Source organism: Haliotis rufescens, unplaced genomic scaffold (assembly GCF_023055435.1).
Source record: "Haliotis rufescens isolate VD_foot unplaced genomic scaffold, xgHalRufe1.0.p SCAF_4, whole genome shotgun sequence".
NCBI lineage: Eukaryota > Metazoa > Mollusca > Gastropoda > Lepetellida > Haliotidae > Haliotis > Haliotis rufescens.
The window spans coordinates 58,808,399-58,831,601 of NW_025964112.1; the positions used below are offsets into that span (position 1 = coordinate 58,808,399).

Below are 23,203 nucleotides of genomic sequence, written 5' to 3' on the forward strand. Positions count from 1 at the left end.
GTTAGTCCCGTTAGCATGGGTTGCTGAAGACCTATTCTACCCCGGATCTTCACGGGTCTCGTTTACATGAACACAATACCCAGAAATGCATAGACGTTCGTTTCTTTGTTGGCACTGCTTTAAATTTATAACGTTAGCCAATTTCACAAAAAATCGGCCATTTTCTCCAAAATGTTTGGGGCCATTTTTTAAGGAGTCATTTTCTCCTCCACCGTTAATAGCAGACAAGTGTTTAGGGCTTAGAACAATTTGGAGTTTAACCATATACGTTTTGTGAGGTTTTTTTTCTTACTTTCAAATTATATAGTATGTGCAATATAGGTGAACTGTAAGCTGTTGTTTGCAATGTGACGGGGGTGTACAAATAACCGAGTCAGGACAGACAAATTCAGTGTTTGACCTCATGAGCACCGTTCCACACATTTGGGATACGGTGTCATGCATCAACCAAGACACCGAGCCTGACAAGCCGATCCATTTGGTCGCATCTGAGGTGTCCTGCCACCCATCAAAGCCCCCTACCCACCCATCAAAGCCCCCTACCCACCCATCAAAGCCCCATGGATCCTCCCGGTGATTGTACTCTAAGCAACACTTATTTGATAAAGGATGTTCAATTACAAAACCAGCGAATAATTTGTTTAATCTTTCAATAATATCATCAAAATCAGATCTAAGGTTTTGCTAGCGAGAACTTACATCTGATTTTAATGAGATCTTTCTTTCAAGAAAACGGTAATTAATACAAGTTTTCATCGGTCTTTTGGTTAGCCTCATGGTATAATGCGTTAAGGTAGTCATGTCGAAATTTAAGTAACCTATTTGATCGATGCCCACGTGGATGCAACGTGATTCTTGCTGACCCAAGTCATGATCATGAAAATATATTGGCGTAAAGCGGCGTAAAAACCAACTCACTCACTCGCTATATTCAGTCCAGCGTATCTACGATAGGTAATGATATTCGGACGTGTGGTGTTATTATTTTTTCTTCTTCGTCAGGGAAGCATTATGAGCATATTGAGTACTGTTATTGGGTGCCAAAGTGTGAGTTGTGTTCACAGACACTAGAACCAGATACAAGACGAGTAACGTTATAATCAGCCCACCACTTGAACCGTTCGACCGCTGATTTCACGGTAATTGTGATGACAATGCACCCCCTACTCCTCGCGACCAAAGGGCACTCCACACCGTTACGCTTTTTCACGCTTGAGTGGTTTCATTGTTTAATTGACGACCGATTGAAATACACGAGATTAAACAATCAGCTTCCTTTATACTTCTGTCATGATAAATCAGAATCTCGTCTAATCATGTAGATGTCGTGTTACTTGAGTGTTTACTGCGGCGGGTACATGAAATGCTTTTCGCAGTCAGTTTACGTAATCGACAACATATGCTATCCATAGTGTTAGGTTTTCCTCTTACAATTATTTCATAATCATGTTATGCCCTGCTCACTCTGCCGATAGAACACTTCTCATCAAGAAAATGTTATCAAATGGCCGCAAGATGTCGCTGATCCCGTCTGGGCTGGGTGTCATGCGCAGTAAAGCTGCGGCCATGTTCTCGGATAAATATATGCAAAATTTTGATATTTTGATTATTTTGTGTGCCGCGCAAGCTAAAAACAATGGTTATATACCCGCAAAATGCAGGAGAAATTAACATAGGAATACATGAGCATGCTACAATAGTAAGTATGCACCACAGACCCCCGTATTGTGCAAATAAACACGCGCGACGGAACGGGCACCTGTCGCACTAGCTGTTGGTGGCGAAATGTCCCGTGAAACGTACCCACGTAACACACACCTAACAGTGACTAGCTTTGCTTTACACCTTTGGCAGTTACCTGGAAAGTTGTGATTATGGTCCCTTTACACATTAATGAAACTGTCAAACGTAAATAAGTTCACAGTTAAATTAGAATTAGGAAAGGCTATTGGCGCCAGACTGTTGCGATGTGCTCGGACTTCACTTCCGACCTGTCATTTTCCCACAAACGTAATATTACATAATATCTTTGCGCTTCTCGTCGAACACCTGCATCATTGTTGTGGTGATGTTGGATGATTATAACTGAATGATATACTTATCTTCAATGCAGAAAACTACTGACTTGTAAAAAAACAAACCCTCAAATTTGCTTGACCACGACTTACGTTTCGTGAATACGTTTATGTTTACGTGATTCTAATCAAAATTTGCCAATTCTTAGAATAACTGATTGCTATTTGTCTGTCCCAAATGTAAAACTATCTTTGCACGAAACAGATCTCTGTTTTATACTTGATTCAAAATGCACACATGTCCAAACAGTTGTGTATCAATTTATGACATAAATATGATATCGAATGTCCTTTCATGATATAGAAACAAGATCCCTTCTTTCCCTGTGTAGAATGTTACAACATTGTGATGAAGTGTGTGTTCTTGTACCTAAGTCTAGATGCTTAGTTACACAATGTTAAACATTGTAACAGCTATGATTATTGTACTATATCTCATGGTAAACAATGTTGCATAAGTGTTTCATAAATGTTGCAAGTTCATTGATCCCACTCACTTGTGATGCTTGTTATCAGGCATTGCAAATATTTGGAAGGATAATTATTGTTTATATTTGCCTATTGTATTCTTTGTAATAGTTTCTTGCACTCCTTCAAGGCACACCCAGACTATTCACAGATGGATGAACTACTTTATTATGATTTTTGTTTTTTGAGAAGATACTTCATGAGTGTTTGTTTCAGGGGCGTGAATGTATGTAATTGCTTTCGACAACTGACAAGAAAAGAACAATGTCTGTGTCTGCATTGGTGATTTGTGAACATCAATACATGGCGATTATTGCTTACTGTAACATATGTCGATCACAGTTACCTAATGCTGATATTAATATTTACAATCTAATTATATTGATACTGTAAACTCTTGAATAATCACTGAAAAACAGACAACTTCCCCTGAAAAGTTCTGATAAACATTGTCTAGAATATATTAACATTCAGTCAGAGGTCTGTAACAAAATATGGCCCATTTTGACAAGAAGTTTTCCATCTTGTAGAAAATAATGGAATGTCTGCGTATTTGAATGGTTTGAATTGTTGCATCTTCTTTATTTAGTGATGTGTGAGGCTTGATATGAAGAAGAAGAGTACAATTTTATAGCAAGAATTGAGAGCTCACATGTCATAACCCAATGCTAGTGGTAAGAGATGAACAGAATGGTTATGTTTGATGAGGCTGATGTTGTCATCATTATTTCGACTTTTGTTTGTTTGTTGTTTAACACCGCACTCTGCAAAAGACCAGCTATATGAGAGCAGTCTGCATATAATTGAGTCTGGACCAGGCAGTCCAGTGATTGACGTCATGAGCATCATTCCATGGAATTGGGATATATTGACATGCATCAACCAAGTCAATGTCCCTGACCACCCGATCCCATTAGTCGCCTCATACGACCAGCATAGTCACCTCTTATGGCAAGGATTGGTTGCTGATGACTAATTCTGACACGGATCTTCACAAGGTTTTTGACTTTTGAGAATGTTAGGTTATTGCTGAGTGGGATGAAAAACAGCATTCACTCACTCACTCACTCACTCACTCACTTGCTCTCATGATGCATCTGTGAAGATCATGGCAAAGTAAATCTTTCTTCAAACCAGTGTTTTTTTGTTTTCAATTTTTGTTTATTGTTTAAAGCCACACTCACCAATATTTCAGCTATGTGAAAGCAGCCTGTAAGTATTTATATCTGGAATAGACAATCCAGTGATCGATATTGTGACCAACGATCCATGTCTTTGGGGTATGATGACACATTCCTATCAACCAAGTCACCAAGCCTCACCACTCAGGTCATTAAGTCACCTCTTACTACAAACATAGGTTGCTGTGCACCAATTTACCTGGAATCCCCACAAGGGGCAATAAGCATTTGATCAAGGTAAAAACACAGATACTCTGATTGTGTCACCAGCTATTTGATGTTTGCTGATGAATAACAATTGTTATGTATCATTGTACCGGTATGTTAACTGTCCTACCAGGCATTTTGAAGAATATGATTGTTGGTGTTTCAGATATTATGATCTGATCTGTACTGACATAAATGAGCATTTTTAGATACTAAACATTTATGTTTAGGAAAGATGTCAATGGACCTTCTCAGGAAGAAAAGGTCCCAAACAGCATACTAGTTGTAAGAGCCGACTAAGATGAGGATTGGGTATTACAGTGTGTGAACTGCCTGATTCAGTGTTGTCATATTCCTGCAGCTTGTTCTATCAACCTTTGGGGGCACAGGTGGCCCAGTCGTCTAAGGCACCGCAATTTTCCGTGCAGAGTTGCATCCCTTGGCACGCCAGAAACCTATGATTGTGGGTTTGAATCCCAGTTCGCCCCCATTATGTGTCTAGGTTTGTCAGCACCATACCTGTGCTCGTGGGTTTCACCGAGGAGGTAAACGTCTAAGACCTGCATCACATGGGGCTTTCCTCCTACATTAAACTGACACGCCGTGATATGACTGGAATACTGTTAAAAGCGGCGTTAAACACAACTCACTCTATCAATCTTTAGTTTGCCTTGTCCTGTGTTGTCTTGGTTACATACAGGTCATACCCGTGTAAGGATTCCGTTTAAGTATATGTCCCCAGCAGCCTTTGCATGTCACAAGAAGCGACAATGTGGATCAGGTGTCAGTATGTGCAAATATACTTGTCGTAAGAGGTGTCTAACGGGATTGGGTGATCAGGCACGCTGACTTGGTTGATGCATGTCATTGATCCCAATTGCGTGGATCGATGCTCATGAAATCAATCACTGGATTGTCTGGTCCAGACTCGATTATTTACAGACCGCTGTCATATAACTGGAATATAGCTGAGTGCGGCGTAAAACAACAAACCAACCAACCAACCATTTGCGTAGTGATGCTCATGATGTCAGTCACTGGATTGTCTGGTCCAGACTCGTACACAGACACCTTCATATAACTGGAATATTGCTGAGTGCGGTGTTAAACAACAAACAAATAAATACATACAGGTCAGTTTAAACTATAGCTGTAATATTGTTGGCACAACAACACTGTTTCATACAGGAATGTAAGGTATGTTTACATAAAGTTTTTAAAGTTTTATGATTTTATTTTTGCAGATGTTCCGATCATGGAAGATATCATGGATGGAAGTTTCTCAGTAGAAATGACATCAAAGTGTATGTTAATTTGTGAAAGATGACGTGAGACAGTGAAAATGTGTTCTTTCACAGCCAAAGACTTTCTATTTACATAGACACCCTTATTTACCAGATATAAACATGAACTTTGACAATGGTCAGGGTCTGAAATTTGGAGTGTCAAACTATGGCCAGGGATTGGCAAATGCCACCAATGTGTGTCACTTTCAGTATATGGGGATGGGTGAGGCTCAAGGGGCCATGAAACCTGGCCAAGGGATACCACAGATGCCAGTTGACCGAAACACATTTGTTCCTCCTTATCACAATGTTGGACTGGCCCACCATCAAGGCAACCCAGCAGCCCAAGCAGGTTTTCCAATGGGGGTCAATATCTCTATGTCGTCACCCATGTCTTTCAACTCCCTGCCCCCAATGGAAAGCTTTGGTGGACACAACCAAGGATTCCCACCCAACCAGAGACCGGGGATGAACTACAAAAACTTCAATAACTGGGTCGGTCCAAACCAGAGCAATCAGACCTCCCTTCCAAGCATTGGTCACCTGTGGTCACACTTCCAACAACAGCAGATTCAGAAGCATACCGTGCAACAGCCTCCCCCACACCAACAGAACTTCTACCCTAACCAGCAGCACATGCAGGGTTTCCAAAACACACTTGCCCTCAGCCCGAATATGGCTGGGGGACCTCGAGGACAGAACATCAGCTATCAATACCAAGCTCAGAATCCAACCGTTGTGAACCATTCTAGGATGTATCAAAATTTCCCCCAGGAAAGAATGCAGAACTGTATATATGGAAGTCAGAACGTTCCCACAGTCAGTCAGAGTGTAGCTGGTGTGAATGATCAACATATTGCTAAAGCACCTGGTCAGTCACATCCGGTACACCATGTAGAAACGGCTGGTCCTCAGGTGACCGCTATTTGTAACCAGGTGACTAAAACTACCACCACAATCACCATGACCACCTGTAACAGTTCTCCCCTGACCACTGCAATGGCACATGTGAATGTGACGGTTCCTTCTGTTCTGACATCGGTGGCTGTGACCAAACCTGCAGAAGGACCTGGAGGGAGTCCGCGAAACACTCCAGGGGTGGAGGCAGGGCCACCAGTCAGTGTATCAGGTTGTGCTTCACACCACACTAAGCCCAAAGTAAGTGATGGTGCAGATTCGGAGGGAACTGAATGTGAACAAGACTCCATGGAATCCAAAGACATTGAACCGAGTTTGCAGATTGTGAAGGTACCATTTGGCTGGAGACGGACGACAGAGAATGGGACAGTGGTGTACTACAGGTAAGCTTGCCTCAGTCTCAAACACAATTAATGCTGAGGGGATGTTGCAGAAAATGCTTTAAAAACATAAAGGGCCAGATTTTACTAAAGAAAACTACTTGTTTACTGGACATACTTGAAGTCCTGACAAAAATGTTATGTGAAATCTTTTCAAATTGTTCGACTCCTCCTTCCTTTCAGAGAAAAACATTTTTATGTCTTGAAGCAGTGACCGAAAAAATATTCGTTTCCAACAAATCTCCAAGGTCCTGCCTTAAATATTAAACGGTTGATTATGATATGACTAGAATACTGTTCAAAGTGGCGTTAAACTCATTCACTTGCTCACAGATTAAAAACGATAATGAGTTTTCCCCACAAATGATACATATTACATTACAAGTTACATTGGTGTAAAAAAATGTGAATAGTAACAAACACCCAGCTTACACAGTCTAGAGCAGTTCAAGGTTGGACATAAATAGCATCACATTAACACTCCCCTCCAGCCAAAATGTTTCTGTCCTACAATATCCCATCTTTGATCTCTGAAATGATTCAGAGGTGTGATTCACCTGCAAAGAGAAAGAATGTCAACTTGTGAAATGAAAGTACAGTATCTGGTTACGAATCGTATCGCACACAGAGTATCCTGATACGTATCATATCGCATTGTTACCCCACCATATCGTTACATCTCTATCCAAGGGTAATTAAAAAATTGGTTGGTCCATGAGTATCCAGTGTCAAACCTATTTACACTATAGCTACAATTCTAAGAACTGAAGAACTTTATACATTACACAAATGAAATACAGAACAACTCTGGGCCCAAATGTTTTTGCTGAAGCAGGGAGACATACATTTGCAATTTAAATTGTAAAACACAACCAGTCAACCAGAATCTTTTACTGCTATCACACCGAGTTCCCAGAGACTGTGGTGATAGATGAAGCCAACATTTATCAAGGAAATTATTAGCTTGTTAAACATCTTTGCTACTTCATGTCATACACCATTTGAAAGGTCTGATCATACTGTTTATAAATATGAAAGATATGTTGATCACATTGTTTAAATAATGCATCAATAACTTAATTAAGTTTGTTTTTTAATAAATTTTAAGCTAACACATTCATAATGTCCAGATTAAGAACCAAGGCAGTGAATCATGTGGCGATTTTTGGTAACTTAAAGATTTCATAATAGAGCTTTACACTAACTTTTTTCTTTTTTTCTTTTCAATATTAAAGTAATCGGAAAATGTAGATGCTGAAGTTTCTGCTCAGTGACATGAGAAAATACCGGGAAATGCCTCCCTTTTCAAAGCTTTGTGTATATGTGTTTGGTACGGTTAGAAAACTCTGAACATCAGCAATATTACAGTAATATCGCCAGGAGTATTTTTGTTGTTGTAACACATGATTTTATTGGATAGCAATGGGTTTCTAACAAAGCTTTTTCGTAATCTAATATAAGGATTAAGGACATGACCTTAGGCAGGCAATCAAATTACAGCAATGAGTACCATCCTCGTCTATGATATATTTCAGATTTAAACAAAAGTCTTTGGTCAAATTGTGTTATTTTGAATGCTTTAAGCATGTTAAGCAGGAAATCGCAACCTGTGTTTAAAATATGGAACTTCTTGGACAAATCATGCTAGGTTATGACCTGTGACAAAGATTTCTCATGCATATATTTTGGCATTAAACATCGCGTCCGCGCATAATCATGATAATTCTGAGATGACATTTGACTTACAATACACAATCACACGAAAAGATGGAAATAGTAACTTAGATGTAAGTTCAACATAATTTTGAAATATGTTTGTTGATTTTATTACTTTATTTAATTTATTTACGATTTGCTGGAAAGTTGAAACGTCTTTATTGCTCTTTGACATGTTCGATATGTACCCGATTATGTTTTTTTCCATAAGATTGCAGGAAATAATTAATAATTTTAAGTGTTTACCATGGAGTGAATTTTACAGGGTATAAGTATCCCGAGTTGCCCGAATGTTTGGCAAATCAAAACGTGTAATGCCTGACTGTGGGACAAGTACAGTCAAACAGGTTGGGTAGCAATGAGACATGGGCGTGTCAGGCGTAAAGAGACAACACCCACACAAGAATGTCTCATAACATTAATTGCACTAAGCAATTGATTCAAATGTGCTCCTATCAATAGAGAATTCTGTACAATGACATTTAGGCAAATGTCAATATATACCGTTATACACCTTCTCTAAGCAAGCTGCCTGAAAGCAGCGCGTCATGTGAAGGATATAACCCTAACAGCTTTCCATAGGTGGCAAGATTTTTGCGTCCTGTTGTTGTTACATTCGACAGAGTTATCGGCAGAAATTTTGAACTGCAATGTTACAATGCCAGACCACAATGTGCCCAGGCCATCACCAATTATCTCTGATGAGAAAGCATCCTGGCCTTGCTCTGGCCTGCCAAGTCCCCTGCATATCCCTCAAAGAGCATATGTCAGATGTTCTTGGATGGAGAGTGTATGCCAGAGAGCAAGCACCTGCCGACGTGGCCTGTCTTGGGGTAGCTCTTCAGATGTTAATCAACATTATGCCATCAAGGTGTCATGCATGTATCACCCAACATGGAGGAGACACCAGATATTGATCTACACGCCCAAAATACATTTTACAGACATTTACTGTCATTACACCTTCACAATCATTTCATCAATTCCCTTAATTTTTGTTGGCAGTACATGGATTCTGACTAATCTTCACCCATGCAGAAATCAGCACCAGTGCAAGTTCATTGCCACTGCGTGTACATGTTGTTGGATGGCATGCTGACCATTGCCTTTGCAAGATATCAATTCTGATAATCTTTTTGGTTGCTGGCTGCTTTGTCATCAAAACAGGCTAAATTACTCCGTCTTTTGTCTTCCAATCATGACCATCAACAGATTGAAGGTCATGCATGGCTTGCCATGCTCTTCTCCAAACATAGACATGGTAGTTTGCTTGTTTCATGTGCTGAAGGGGTAGCCTAGTGGTTAAAGCGTTCGCTCGTCACGCCGAAGACCCGGGTTGGATTCCCGACATGGGTACAATGTGTGAAGCCCATTTCTGGTGTCCCCAACCGTGATATTGCTGGAATATTGCTAAATGTGGCGTAAAACCATACTCACTCACTCACTCCCAGAATTCAGTGGCCATAACTATCTTCACTGTTCTTGAAGACTTCAATTTCTTTGGTGCTGGAGAAGTGGAATGGTGCCAGCTTTGAACATAGCTGCCCAACATTTAACAGTGGAATAGCTAGTGCACTTACCCCCAAACACTTGTGACATGCAGTCACAAATTTCTTGAGGAGTACTTTTCTCTTAAGTCAAAAACTTGATGACTGCTCGGTACTCATTCTTTTCCATTTCTGGGTCCATTTGGACCCTTATCATTGACATGATTGAGAAGCATTGAACCACTTGATTAAACATTGTGTGTTTTTACATGCCAAACGTGGTTAAAATTGTCTTTTGTCACACAAGATCAAGATTTAAATACATGAATTATAAACATGGTTAATATAACAAGGTCAAGCATGTGATGATCAGATTTCAAGCATAACAAGTGGAACCTTTCGTATCATTTATGTTTAACCGACAATTGATTTTTTTCAATTCAAAGAAAAATCACATGCATATCGCATACCTCTATCAACTTTGCCAATCAGTGTTCTCGCTGGCTTTTGAAACTGCCAGTCCTGGTGGACATGCCACTCTAAAAATTACCAATACCCTAGCAAACAAAACAAGGTATGAAAATGACCTGGTTTTAATTCTTTCAACATCATGTTCAGTGCAATGACATGGTCTCTGAAGTAACTTAGTTAGATCTACACTTCATTCACACAAAATTCAGTCGCGATTTTCTCTTCTTTTTTTTGTGTGAAATATTTTGAGCTACAAATATGTATTTAACTTCAAAGCAAAGCGAAATGTTATTTCCTTGCACTAAAAATAGACAAGGGGACACCCAGATGGTTATAGACAAGCTGACTTTGTTTGCAAAATATACTTATATGAAAAATGTCGAGAATATTGTTTTCAACAACAAAGATTTATAAGGTACTTTATTTGCCGGTCCACAGGGACTGGCAGTTACATGAATTACTGGTCCAAGTCTAAAAATGGTTAATTTCACTGTTTCAGTTATCACTGTTAATGTTTACAATCTGCATTTACCACAAGTCTCAGTGTTAAATAATTGCAGTTGTTTGTTCAAGAACTCTTTTAAACATTAGCTTAAAGTGTACATGAAATAAAGTACTGTCATTGATGGGGCATGTGATCAGTCTTCAGATCATGATGCAAATATGTGTGAATCAGAGCAGATAAAAACATATAAGCTAGTTTCTTGCAAACATTCTTCGAGGTCAACTTTATATCACGGAATCATGGCCCAATGTTAGCCTGATATGCTTCACAAATTAAACATGCTGGGAATTTCACAAGCACAACTTACGTTCCTACTAGAAAAATACACAATACAGTTCACCCCTGTTTTTCTATTTCAGTTAGGGCAGCCTACTTAAACTTAATACATTGCTGTAGTTGATATAAAAGCCCTATGGCCATTGGCTAAGTTTCTACCAATAGCCGATCATATTGCTTGGTCCTCGAGCCCATTGTCAAAACATATAATGGATGTAACATGCACGAAAACTGGTGGACCGAAAGAACTAGGATCAAGTTGTTTTGATACATTTTGATAATTCTTGTTGCTATTTATTTATGCATTATATCAAGTTGCTTTAGTCAGAGACTATATACCAAGAGCCGGGCCTCAGGGCTAGTTGGAAACTGATCACTGTCGCGAGAGACCACTTTCACGTGAGAATATGCGAGATTTGAAGATTTAAAAGCGAGGGTTTCGTGAATTGACTAATCATATGTCCAGCCCTTTACACATTTATAAACGTTGAGTTATGTTAGTTTTCTTCATTTGTTTGAGGACATTTATTGCATATAATTAGCCAAATGTATACATGAATATTCTTACGAAGTAACGTACAGAAAGATCATACCACATCCCAGACTTCTTTTGAAACATAAAGAAAATGGCTGCCTGTGAGAAATTCAGAATTTTGTCCATTTTCCAGTACAAATTACACCATTTAATATGAAACAAAGTCCTTAGTTACTGGAGTCAATGAGAAGTTTTATTGTATTTCTTTGTAGTGGCATAATTTATTTGTTATTTATTTGGGTGTTTTGTTAAAGGCACCCCATCAGAAAGTATTACTAATATTATTACCTCATTATCTTTTGGCGACCACACTTCATTACCCTACATCTTACAGTACATGTATCTCGGTTAAACTTTGTTGTAATAAACATGATAAACTTAAAGTAAATTTTAACATTTGACCATTATTTTGTGCATGCAGCCATCAGTTTCTTTCTGATGTTTAAAGGCGTTATGTTTTTACTACTTTCTCTGCTAAATGACAGATAAATTTGATCAAATAGTTTACTCATTTTTCAAATAATAAAAAAATACATTTTAGTCAGAATTAATTAGAATATCAGTGAACATGGTGAACAATACTGTTTTGGTTTAGATTAAAAAATAATGTCCCATCAACTTATCGTAATATATTTGTAAAAGTCTGATGATTTATTCCCTGTTTCTGTTATTTTTTGTGTACACAAGACAATTAGAAATTAATTACCAGATTCTCATCCAACTTTTAATAAAAAGTGAGACAAAATAATTGAATTTACTGGTGTAGGTTTATTGAGTTTGGTTGTTACAATGCTGTGACCTTTCAATTTTGGTACCCCCTTAAATTTAGTTTTATTGTGTTGTAGATGTGTACATGGTGTATACATTTGATACCATTAACAGTGATTAAGGATTTTTTTTCATTTAATTGTTTCATGTGTTTACGAAGAAAAAACATGAATGTGTTTTTCCCCCCCAATTTTTATTTTTTTTTGCTTTTAGAAATTACAGAGGCTGAAGATATGTAACATGTTGTTCTGTATTGAAATTAATAAAAAAAACTGTTGCTTTGACCTCAATGTTTTGCCATAGCTGTCATTTCAATTAGGTTGCTAATGTACTTTTGCCCTACTTTGCAGTCAGCTATTTATCTATTAACAAGTAATTTAATGAACGTTCAATTCTATTGTGTAGAAACATCTGTGACTTCTCTTTCCATATTCTTGTTTACTGATGTGTGTCAGCTGCAGAGCTTTGTGGCTCTTTTTTAGTCAACGTGGCAATGGGACATTGTTTATCCAGATAAAGTGGGACCATTATCTTTAATTGGTTTACCGATTCTGGATTTGCTATAAAATATGCTGAAAGAATAATTGGGGAAAAAATCTAATCTGACCATGCTGACAGCATTATTTTTTTTACACTGAATTGGTGTACAAAAATAATTGCATACAATATGTAAACTGCAAGCCCATTGACATAGGGCACTGCACATGTTGCAACATAGCCAGATAACTTTATGATGAATTAAATAAGAGACTTTGTTGTTTTTGTGTAGAACATTCAATGCAAATTTAGTGTGGAAAATCCTGGATGATGGGTCTGCCAATGATTATCCAGTGTTTTCCTCACCATAACACATGCTTGCTGTAAAAGGTGACTATGCTTGTCGTTGGAGCCGCCTGACGGGATCGGGTGGTCGGGCTCGCTCACTTTGTCGATGCATGTCATCGATCCCAATTGCGTAGATCGATGTTCATGATATCAATCACTGAATTGTCTGGTCCAGACTTGATTATTTACAGACCGCCGTCATATAGCTGGAATATGGCTGAGTGCGGCGTTAAACAACCAACCAACCACACCATAACATCAGTAAACAAAGAATGGCTGGACTCTGAATGAACACTAGTGGTAGTAGCATATTTTTTGTACAGAAGGCCAGAGGCCCATCGGATGTAATATCTTTGGGAATGCTTGTGTTATACAATTATATATATCTAACAGTTTTTCATAATATTTAATGATATACGTACATACACATCTTCCCAAGGCAAGAGAGTTAATTGGCTTTAAAAGTCCAGTTTCCACCCTTGCCGAACTAGGCTGGAATGCCTGGGCTCGATTGTTGCGCCATCAGTGGCTATCACGAGTTATGTCCTTTCTAAGGCTCTCCTATGGACTAATCAGATTCCACCTCTCGTATCACTTGCATTTGCTTCAAACAAAATGTATTTTGAGATTGGATTCAGTGCAATAATTTAAAACTAAGCATTAGACACTCTTCCTTTTCATTGGTCCTGTTATCACTGAAATACAGGTTACATCTGCAAAGCCATAAAATTACTTATTAGTTATAATATATTGGCCTGAATTTGGAAATTTTTAATCCCAATATGGAAATTTTTAATGACATTTGCTCCAGACTTGGGGCCAAATATTAGCTTCTAAGCAGGTCTAAATAAATCCCTGACATAGAAATATTTTTGAACAGGTGTCTGACAACTTTGTTTTTTTTGCAGCCCCAGCAACACCAGGCTTTGTTCTTACCATGAAGTATGCAAGTATCTGTCTGCTGAGGGCACCTGCAAATGTGGGTTGGAGTGTCCACTCTTGGTGGAGAAGGTGTTTAACTTTGATCCATTGGTCAATGGAAAACTCTGGACTGTGGATGATATGGCTACAGGGGACCTCACCAAGTTGTGTATTCACAAACGTAAAATTATTGCAATGGCAACTTTTCAGAGTAGTCGATCAATGTCTGTTTCTAAAGACACGGATAAGATCAGTCATTCAGGAACAGGAGGTCATTCGAGGAAAGGTAAGTTACTTGATGTGGTGTTTGAAGATGACGACTAGTCATATCTTATCTCAGCTGAAGACATTTATTTTTGCAATGTTGTGGCTTGCCAGAAACTTCATGGAAGGATAAATAGTTCAATCACAGCATCTGGCATGAGAAATTAACACAGTTATACAGGAATTAATCTTGGACTTCAAAGTAAGTGCACTAAGTGAGAATTTGGAAAAATTATTTTGTCCAAAATTGGGATCTTTGTTAAATTTCATATGTTCCAAAATTCAGAGGTATTTGACATTGTATTTTATCATTGCATTTAATGCAATGATGTTAGACTAAGCATTAAAGTCTCTTCTTCTAGTTTGGTCCTGTTTTCAGTGAAATTCAAGTCACCTCTACAATATGTACAAAGCAATAACATAAGTTGCAATTGTAAAAACATGAACTGGGAAATGTTTAATTACAATTTTGGAATATTCGACTGACATTTGCTGTGGACTTGGGACCTAATATCGGTCTCTGGGCAGGTCCAGATAAATACCTGTATTATGAAAGAGTCTGGTGGCTCTTAGCTTATTTTGAGTAGTATTTCAAAGGGTGGTTAGACTTGGTTCAGTTGGCAGTCCTGTCAAGTTAATTTCTTGGTACAATTGGCACTTTGTTTTCTATACAAATTCAAATCTAATTATTTAAGTCAGTCTAGGACTAGGCGACTACTATAACTATACAGATATAAGGTCCCAAATCCACACATATAGCCTAATTGCAATGTCTAGACCTTTTGAATGGACTTTAAGGAGGTGGGTAGCCTCTCTCCTCATGCCGAAAACGCGGGTTTGATTCCCCACATGGGTACGATGTGTAAATCACATTTCTGATGTCATCTGTTGTGATATAGCTGAAATATTGCTAAGAGTGGCATAAAACTCAACTCACTCACTTAAATGGACTTTCATCTTGGGGCATAGTTTTTAGCTGACACACAGAAATATAACTGAAGTACAGTTCAAGGTGAAATTGAAAGCAACTCACTTCTTTTTCTCTTACTGTTCAAGCTAAGGGTGTCATATTGATCCCATAGTTATTTTTTGTTGCACTGCTAACCAGTCTTTTGTTTTTGATTTCCAAACGACTCTAGGCAAGAAGAGCAAAAGTAAAGTGAACTCTACACCTTATGATGGACTGTTGGTATCACAGCTTCTGGCTCAGAAAGGAAAGGTGAAACCACCGATGAATCACACCCACAAACACACCAAATCAAAGGGTGATGGTTCACAAAATCCCATAGATGGGCCTGGATCTAAGTCGTCAAATAATGTCACTACTGTTTCTAATGCTGTACCAAAGATGTTTGAAAATAAGTCAGTTCCATGCAAATCTCAAGCTTTGCAACAGTTACAACAGTTAAATAAGCTCAACAACTCTGTCGGCAATGTACTGCCTGATCCAGCCGATGACCTTGGCCCGATAACGTGCCAAGTCCCGGCTAAGCTGGACTTTAGCAAAGAAGGCTTCCTGGAGGATCAGAAGAATAGGCTTCAGACGTCTATGGCTGGACATACTGTTGGCCAGGCAATCTTCCATCAAGGGTCTGTGTCCCCTCAAGCTCCTTTTAGTCAAGAACAACTGAAGCACCAGTTGTTGATGCAACAGTCTGCTTCCCCATGTGCTCCTACTGCCAGTCCCTCTTTAGTCAATTCTGTTCCAAACCACATGTACGGACCAAATGTTCCTCAACACTTCCAGTGCCAGTTGCCTATGAATATGCAGCAGAATTCTGGAAACATTATGTTCCAGACTCTGATGCATGTGCAGAATCCACAAGCCCAAAGATTTACGAACCCTCCTGTGTTTGAACAAGCCAACATGCAAGGAAATCATTTGCAGGTTGGATCCCAACCAAATCTCATGATCAACCAGGGCTATCCTCATCTAGGTAATCTGACCTGGCTGGACCCAGGGAAACCGAAGGCCAAGAGGCCTAGAAGCAAGAAGGATAAACAGAAGTTAAACAGCATTCTTGATAGGACATCTCCTTGTCCGAATGTTGATGTCCGACACATACCTCAGGAAGCATCAAAGAATCCATCCAGCATCAATACTAGTGTATCATTCATGGAAAATCCAGCAGCATTTCTTGCTCAACAAACAGCTCTTGTTCATAGTTCATTAAGTTCCACAAAGACAGATATGTCTCAACCAAGTCCTCGGACACCACAACCTTCTGTATCCACCCCTCCAAGTGTATCCACCTCAGTTCAGAATAAGTCTGTTCCTGTAACCACAGCTTCTTCACCAGCATCTGAACCTACAGAAGAGGTACCAGATAAAGTATTGCCACAAAGAACATGTAGTATTAGTGAACCATCTGCAACGTCTAGTACATCAACTGGCACAGTGACTACTGCTAAAACCCCAGGATTGTTGAAAGTTGATGACGGTGCAAACTGTGATAGATCAGATACGCCTGCTATAGAGAAATTGGATGTTTCTGAGAAAGAAGCAAGTGCATCTGAACAGTGTTGTGATGACAAAACCAGATCAAGTCCTGCCAGCAATGCCACTCTACCTTCAGATGCCAAAGCAAACTCTTTAGAATCAAGTGAGCCTAAGGACTCTGATTGTGTCAGTGAAGCGAACACAACTAACAGCACTAAGCCAAACATTTCACAGCAAAGCCAAACACCTACAAGCAGCAATGCCGCTATTGTCACCCTTGCTTCCACTGCCTCTGCAACAGAACCAGCCACTACTGCAACAAATTTGGTAATGCCAAGTGATATTTCTGAATTGATAGCTGCTAATAATCTTAACCTCAATGCTGTCCAACAGGCTTTAAGTCAGCAAGGACCAGGTGAGTTTCCTGCCAGCACACTACTGTCTGCCGCGGCAAGAGCACAGGGGTCTCAACAAAACCCACTTAATGTTCTACTAGGCCAGCCAATGCAGGTCAGCCCTACTTTGCAAGTTCCCACTGGGCAAGAAACCGCTACACCAACCGCCATTCCCGACATGATGAGCAAAGCAGGCATTAACACGTTAGATCAGTTGAATTTATCTCTACAACAGCAAGGTGGTGGAACTCTCATGCTTCCTCAGAACCCAAATATTTTGGCAGGTGCTCTTCCTGGGGGTTACATCAATACACTGAATGGTCCAACTGTGCAAGGATTACCTCTCAACATGTTCCTGCCTGTCAATCAACCAATAGGCAATTCCACAGGTTTGAATCCTGCTCAAAACTTATTAATTGGTCTTGATCCTAAGTCAGGTGCCAATTCACAGACTTCAAAACAGGCCACAACAACAGGTAGAGTTTCTGGAGTAGAGTCTACTAAAGGTTTGGATGGCTTTAATGGACCAGCTGTGAACTTCCCAACACTCTTTGCAAATGTTGCTAGTGGCCCTAGTACTATTGGTGCTAACATGAAACTTTCAACAACATCTTCCTCAAATGCATCCCAAGTTTCTGCTGGTGTCAATGCTTCTTTGCTAAACAATCAGTTCCCCTATGTCACAATGAACACTCCTATGCCTCCGATGTCCCTTCCCCTTGTAACCAATGTCACAAACAGCCTATCACAAGTGATCCCAGCTGTTGGAGTTCCTCAGACAGTCCTGAATCAACAACCTGTTACATCACTCATCAGCACTGTCACTGTCCCAACATTGAACAATTCCGTTGTCATTACAAACCAAATACCCTCAATGCATACTTCTCAGACTGGGACACAGAATATTGCATTTATGGGAGTACAACAACCTCAAGGGGGTGAGCCTGAAAACAATGCAAATGTAGGCACAGCCGAAGATGTCAACAGTGTTGGCAGTTCTATGGCCAGTACTGAAACAGTGTGTGTAAGTGAAAGTGGCCAAGCTAATGTTCCAAAGCTTGAGACAACCCATCAGGGTGTGGAGACACTCATGAACAAACTGGTAAATCAAACTGAAGTCATGGAACAAATGAACAATAACACAGGTCAGGTTGTGCTTCTTCCGAATCCAAATATTCCCCTTCTTCAGCTGTATGGAGCTAATCCATTGTTAGCAGCACCTGGGATAGATAAGTTTGGTTTGAACAGTATGCAGCAGGTCATGCTCCATGGCACAATGATTGATCCACAGCTGTGCCAAGGTCAGCCTGCTGTAGGAGGGGGCCTCAATCTCCTCCAGATGCAACAGATGTGGAACAATGCTGGTAACGGCAACATGACCAATCTGAATGCAATACAACTTCAACAGCTTCAGGCACTTCAGCTGCAGCTTCTGCTGCAACAGATCCAAGGAATGCAATCCCTTGTCAACCAAATCCAGCTCCACGGTGCTGCTCAACAGACCCTTAATCCAGATGGAACCATACCAACTCAAGTCCCCACTGTGGGAGAAGTGGAAGAGGAAGTAAAGGTTGAGGTGAAAGAAGAAGAGGAAGAGGAGGAGGAGTATGGGGATACCCAAGATGCTGATCTGAGTCCTTCAGGGGAATGTGAATTCAAAAGTGAATGTGATCAAAATTTAAGCAAGAATTACTCTCCGGATCAACCTGTTAATGAAAATGATGTGGGTTATGGCATAAAAGATTCAGTTGAAAATGAGGTTTCTCAAGAGCCCAAAGCTGTATGTGATGCAACAGGTGCTGGTGCAAATGACATTACCTGTTCGAAGTCTGAAGATGGGGACAGTTTAGTTGAGACATCACAGACTAAGAAAGATCATGAATTTTGCGTTAGTGAGAATTCAAGGAGTGACAGTGATAAACAGTCATGGCATAATACTGACTCTGATGATGTATCCTCGTCAACTATGTCTGTGTCTGATTCAGCGGGTGAACAAAAATCTTGTGACACTAACCTGTTGGATTCCTCTAAAACTGGTACAGCTTTGAGAACAAAACCACAAAAAGAATCATTAGGTGAGTCTCCTTCAGTGTCAAATGCAGTACTGGGTCGCGGGTCATCATCCAGCAGTGTACTGGATGGGTCAGCAGCATCAGCTTCAGATCTGCCCCATGTGAACCACAACGGGCCGGAGGAGGACTTGTGTGATGATACTGATTCACTGGATGATGACATGTCTCTCGATGATCTGCGGAGGGGGTTGAAACGAGCCAGAACAGATGATGAGACTGATGTGGACTCCACTAGCATTGACAGTGAGTACTGTGTTCGGATTGATTAATAATTAAGGGGCCGACCATTGGGTATTCAGGGGGGCCTGGGATGTTTTCGAAAATAATATATACTTGAAAAAAATAATTATCTTCAGACTTGGGTAATCTTGTGATCTTGAAGACCTGGGTTTGATTCCCCACATAGGTACAATGTGTGAAGCCCATTTCTGGTGTCCCCCACCGTGATTTTACAGGAATATTGCTAAAAGTCGCGTAAAACCGTGTTTGCTTGCTCACTCACACAGATTGTTGAAAAAAGAAATTGTCGGCCACAAAAAATACATTGTTGCCAATTGTGTTTTTTTAGAAAATCATTAAGGCTCATTGTTTTGATTTTTAAAAAATACCTCGCCTCTATGCAAAATTCCAAAATCAGTGATCATGTCTTTACATTATCTTGAACTATCACACCCTTTACCCCTGTTGACATACGTAATTCTTTCTACAGACTACGACGAGGAGTCCATTGACGGCATGGTGTCTGAAGGCTACCTTCAGAACTTCTCCACAGGGGATGTTGTATGGGGTCAGATCCGAGGCTTCCCGCTGTGGCCAGGCAAGCTGGTTCCAGAAAGTGCTGCTGAGGGCATTGAACTGAACCCCTCCCTAGAGGACAGAGCAGATGCCGTGAGTTGATAGTTGAGCCTCAATGTAAACTAGACTTGATTTAGATAATGTTTGTGTTGAACGTATGGACAATGATGGGCCATATGACTGAAAAGAATTAACTCTTTCAACACCGTAGGCCGGTTATCCGGCCAAGAAGCATCGAGTCCCCAGACACCGCAGGCCGGTTATCCGGCCAAGCCGTAGTCACGTCAAAATAGTATATATTTTTATGGACCTACCTGTAATGTCATTCATTTATTAAATCTATCACATTTCACAATGTCTGAAATACATATTCCATTTCAATTTAACATTTTTTATCGTTAAAATAAAAAATTATTCACTATTTCTCGCGATGTTATTGAAAATAAAATTCTCGGACACACATTTCGACAACGGGTCCACATCGAACACGTCAAAGAGGAAAATAAAGACGTTTTAAACAAATCTTTAAAAGTAATCAAACTTACATCTAAGTTATTATTTCCATCTTTTCGTGCGATCGCGTGTAATGTAAGTCAAATGACATCTCGGCTTTCGTCGCCTTGAATTCTCGGCTCGGACACGATGTTTAATGCAAAAATATATGCATGAAAAATCTTTGTCACAGCTCGTAACCTAGCACGATACATTCACGAAGTTCCATATTTTTAATATATATCGTGATTTCCTGCTCAAAACGTTCAGAATAACACGATTTAACAAAATTCTTTTGCAAACTTCTGTAATTAATCGAACACGAGCTTGGTATCACAGCTGTAATTTGATTGGCTGCCTTAGGTCACGTGCTCAAAATTGACCAATGACGAAACTTTCAGATTTCAGCAAGAAAGCGTCATTAGAAACCAATTTTAATCCAATGAAATCGCTTGTTATAACTACGAAAGAAAACCAGTCGATGTTACGTGCGTGTAGATGAAGGAATAAGCTTTCCAGCGATGTGTCATATGCCATTCTTCGACGAACGTGTTATTCATACGAAACCTCGAAAACGGGGGTATTTCTTCATTTTACTGAGCGGACAGTCGCTGTTATCGGGAAATGGGTGATGACAGAAACTGTTTATAATTCTTTTTAAAATGATTTTCCAATTACGTAAACAATGAAAATAAAACAGAAATAGGTACATGGATATTATGAAATCATATATTTGCCGAAAATCGTCAAGTTTTCGCTTCCTTGGTCCTTAATCTGGATGTTAACAACGTGTTAGCGTACATTTTTTATTTACAACGAATTTAATTAAGTTGTAAATGCATTATTTTAAATAATGTGAAAAACATAACTTTCATATTTATAAACCATAGGATCAGACCTTTCAAATGGTGTATAACATGTAGTAGCAAATATATTTTACAAGCAGGTATTTTCTTTGATAAATGTTGGCTTCATCTATCACACAAGAGTCTCTGGGAACTCGGTGTCCCAGCAGTAAACACTTCTGGTTGACTCGTGTTGAAAGAGTTAACATAACAGATATAATAACTGACTACGTGGCTATCGGCGGGGGTAAAAAAATGGAAATCTGATTTTATTTATTTTTACATTTTCTCAAAAATTAGAGTCGGCGGGTCCGTAATCCGAAAAATATAAAATGCCTGGCCTTATACACACACCCCATTCCACAGCTGTAATTTTGGGAAGACCGTGCGCACTATACACAAGAAAGTGTGGTACCACATTGACTGCCATACTTTAGTGTTGATTTATCCCATCAAAGATCGTTGTAGAGCTGAGATAGTGTTGTGGACAAAGGCCCTGCTCCTGAGTGTTCTGTGTTTTGTCCAGGTGCTGGTCATGTGGTATGGGGATCACACATTTACTCGGGTTGAGCCTCAAAGACTCAAGACATGGGGCGAAGGAATGGTTGCTCATCACAAAACCAGGAGGAAATACCGCAGGTACTGAGTATATGCATTTGGAAGAGTGTTATGATGTTCTTATGTTATGAAGAGATTGTTACATGCAATGTCACAGGGTATTATGACCAGAGCTCATTCACACCATATCACCCTCCCTTGGCTGTATGCCATCCCATTTGCTTTATCACGTCCCTCAGCCATATCACCCACCCTTGGCCATATTCTAATCCTATTTAGTTTATGACACCCCTCAGCCATATCACCCACCCTTGGCCGTATCCTAGCCATCTTCTGTATCGCATCCCTCAGCCATATCACCCACCCTTGGCCGTATCCCATCCCATCTACTGTATCACATCCCTCAGCCATATCAGTTCATGATTAAGAGTAATCTCCCTTGGATGCTCTGTTGTTATGATATGGTATGATATGGGAGATTGTGTTTGATAAGGGATTTAATATGAAATAGGAGATATACTAACATCTACATGATCTAGTTGATGTGAGGAAGTACATGAAGAAGTATTGTAATATCACACCTTGGGATGTACAGTGGCAGAATAAGTTTCCAGAAGCCAATGCTTGTCATCAGACCTTAAAAGGGCTCTGATGATCACAGTTTTGGCTAGTTTTGTCCTACCAAGATGGTGGCACCATGAACTTCTGTGACTGTAGGTTCACATCCCAGACTCATGAAGATCCAGCTTAGAAATGTCATGTCATTGTATCCCAATTGCGTAAATCGATGCTCAGGATATCAATCACTGGCTTGTTTGGTCAAGATTTGATTATTTACAGATTGCCTTCATATAGCTGGAATATTGCTGAGTGTGGCATTAAACTACAAACAAAGAAACAAACATCTTGACTCCCAAATTTGACCTGAATCACGCTGGGCTTTAATAGGTCTTCAGCAACCAATGCTTGCCCTAAAAGGTGCCTATGCTTATCGTAAGAGGTGACTAACAGGATCCGGTGGTCAGGCTCGCTGACTTGATTGATACATGTCACCGTATCCCAATTGCGTGAATCATTGCTCACGACATCAATAACTCGATTGTCTGGTCCAGGCTTGACTATTTCCAGACTGTCGTCGCATAGCTGGAAAATCGCTGAGTGAGGCGTAAGACAACAATCAAACAGACAAAAACAAACTCTATAACATTCAGTTATGTTTGGAACGAACACACTTATAACGAACTGACGGATATAATGAACTGTTTTTTTGGTCCTGTCTGTTTGCTGTATATATGCTGTATATATGCTTCTAACAAACGTCAG

At 39.7% G+C, this 23,203-nt stretch overlaps 1 protein-coding gene across 2 annotated transcripts in view; it reads left to right on the forward strand.

The window, feature by feature from the left end:
• Window positions 1-1,525: 1,525 nt before the first annotated feature.
• Window positions 1,526-23,203, forward strand: part of LOC124114059 — a 28,578-nt gene continuing 6,900 nt past the window's right edge. For both annotated transcript variants that reach the window (XR_007218145.1, XM_046474602.2), the window contains exons 1-6: window positions 1,526-1,699; window positions 5,176-6,518; window positions 14,007-14,305; window positions 15,423-19,433; window positions 19,900-20,078; window positions 21,849-21,961. Coding sequence is in view for 1 of the 2 variants with exons in the window: in XM_046474602.2 (XP_046330558.2) it covers window positions 5,338-6,518; window positions 14,007-14,305; window positions 15,423-19,433; window positions 19,900-20,078; window positions 21,849-21,961 (5,783 nt within the window). In the remaining variant the exon portion in view is untranslated. The remainder of the gene's footprint in view (window positions 1,700-5,175; window positions 6,519-14,006; window positions 14,306-15,422; window positions 19,434-19,899; window positions 20,079-21,848; window positions 21,962-23,203) is intronic.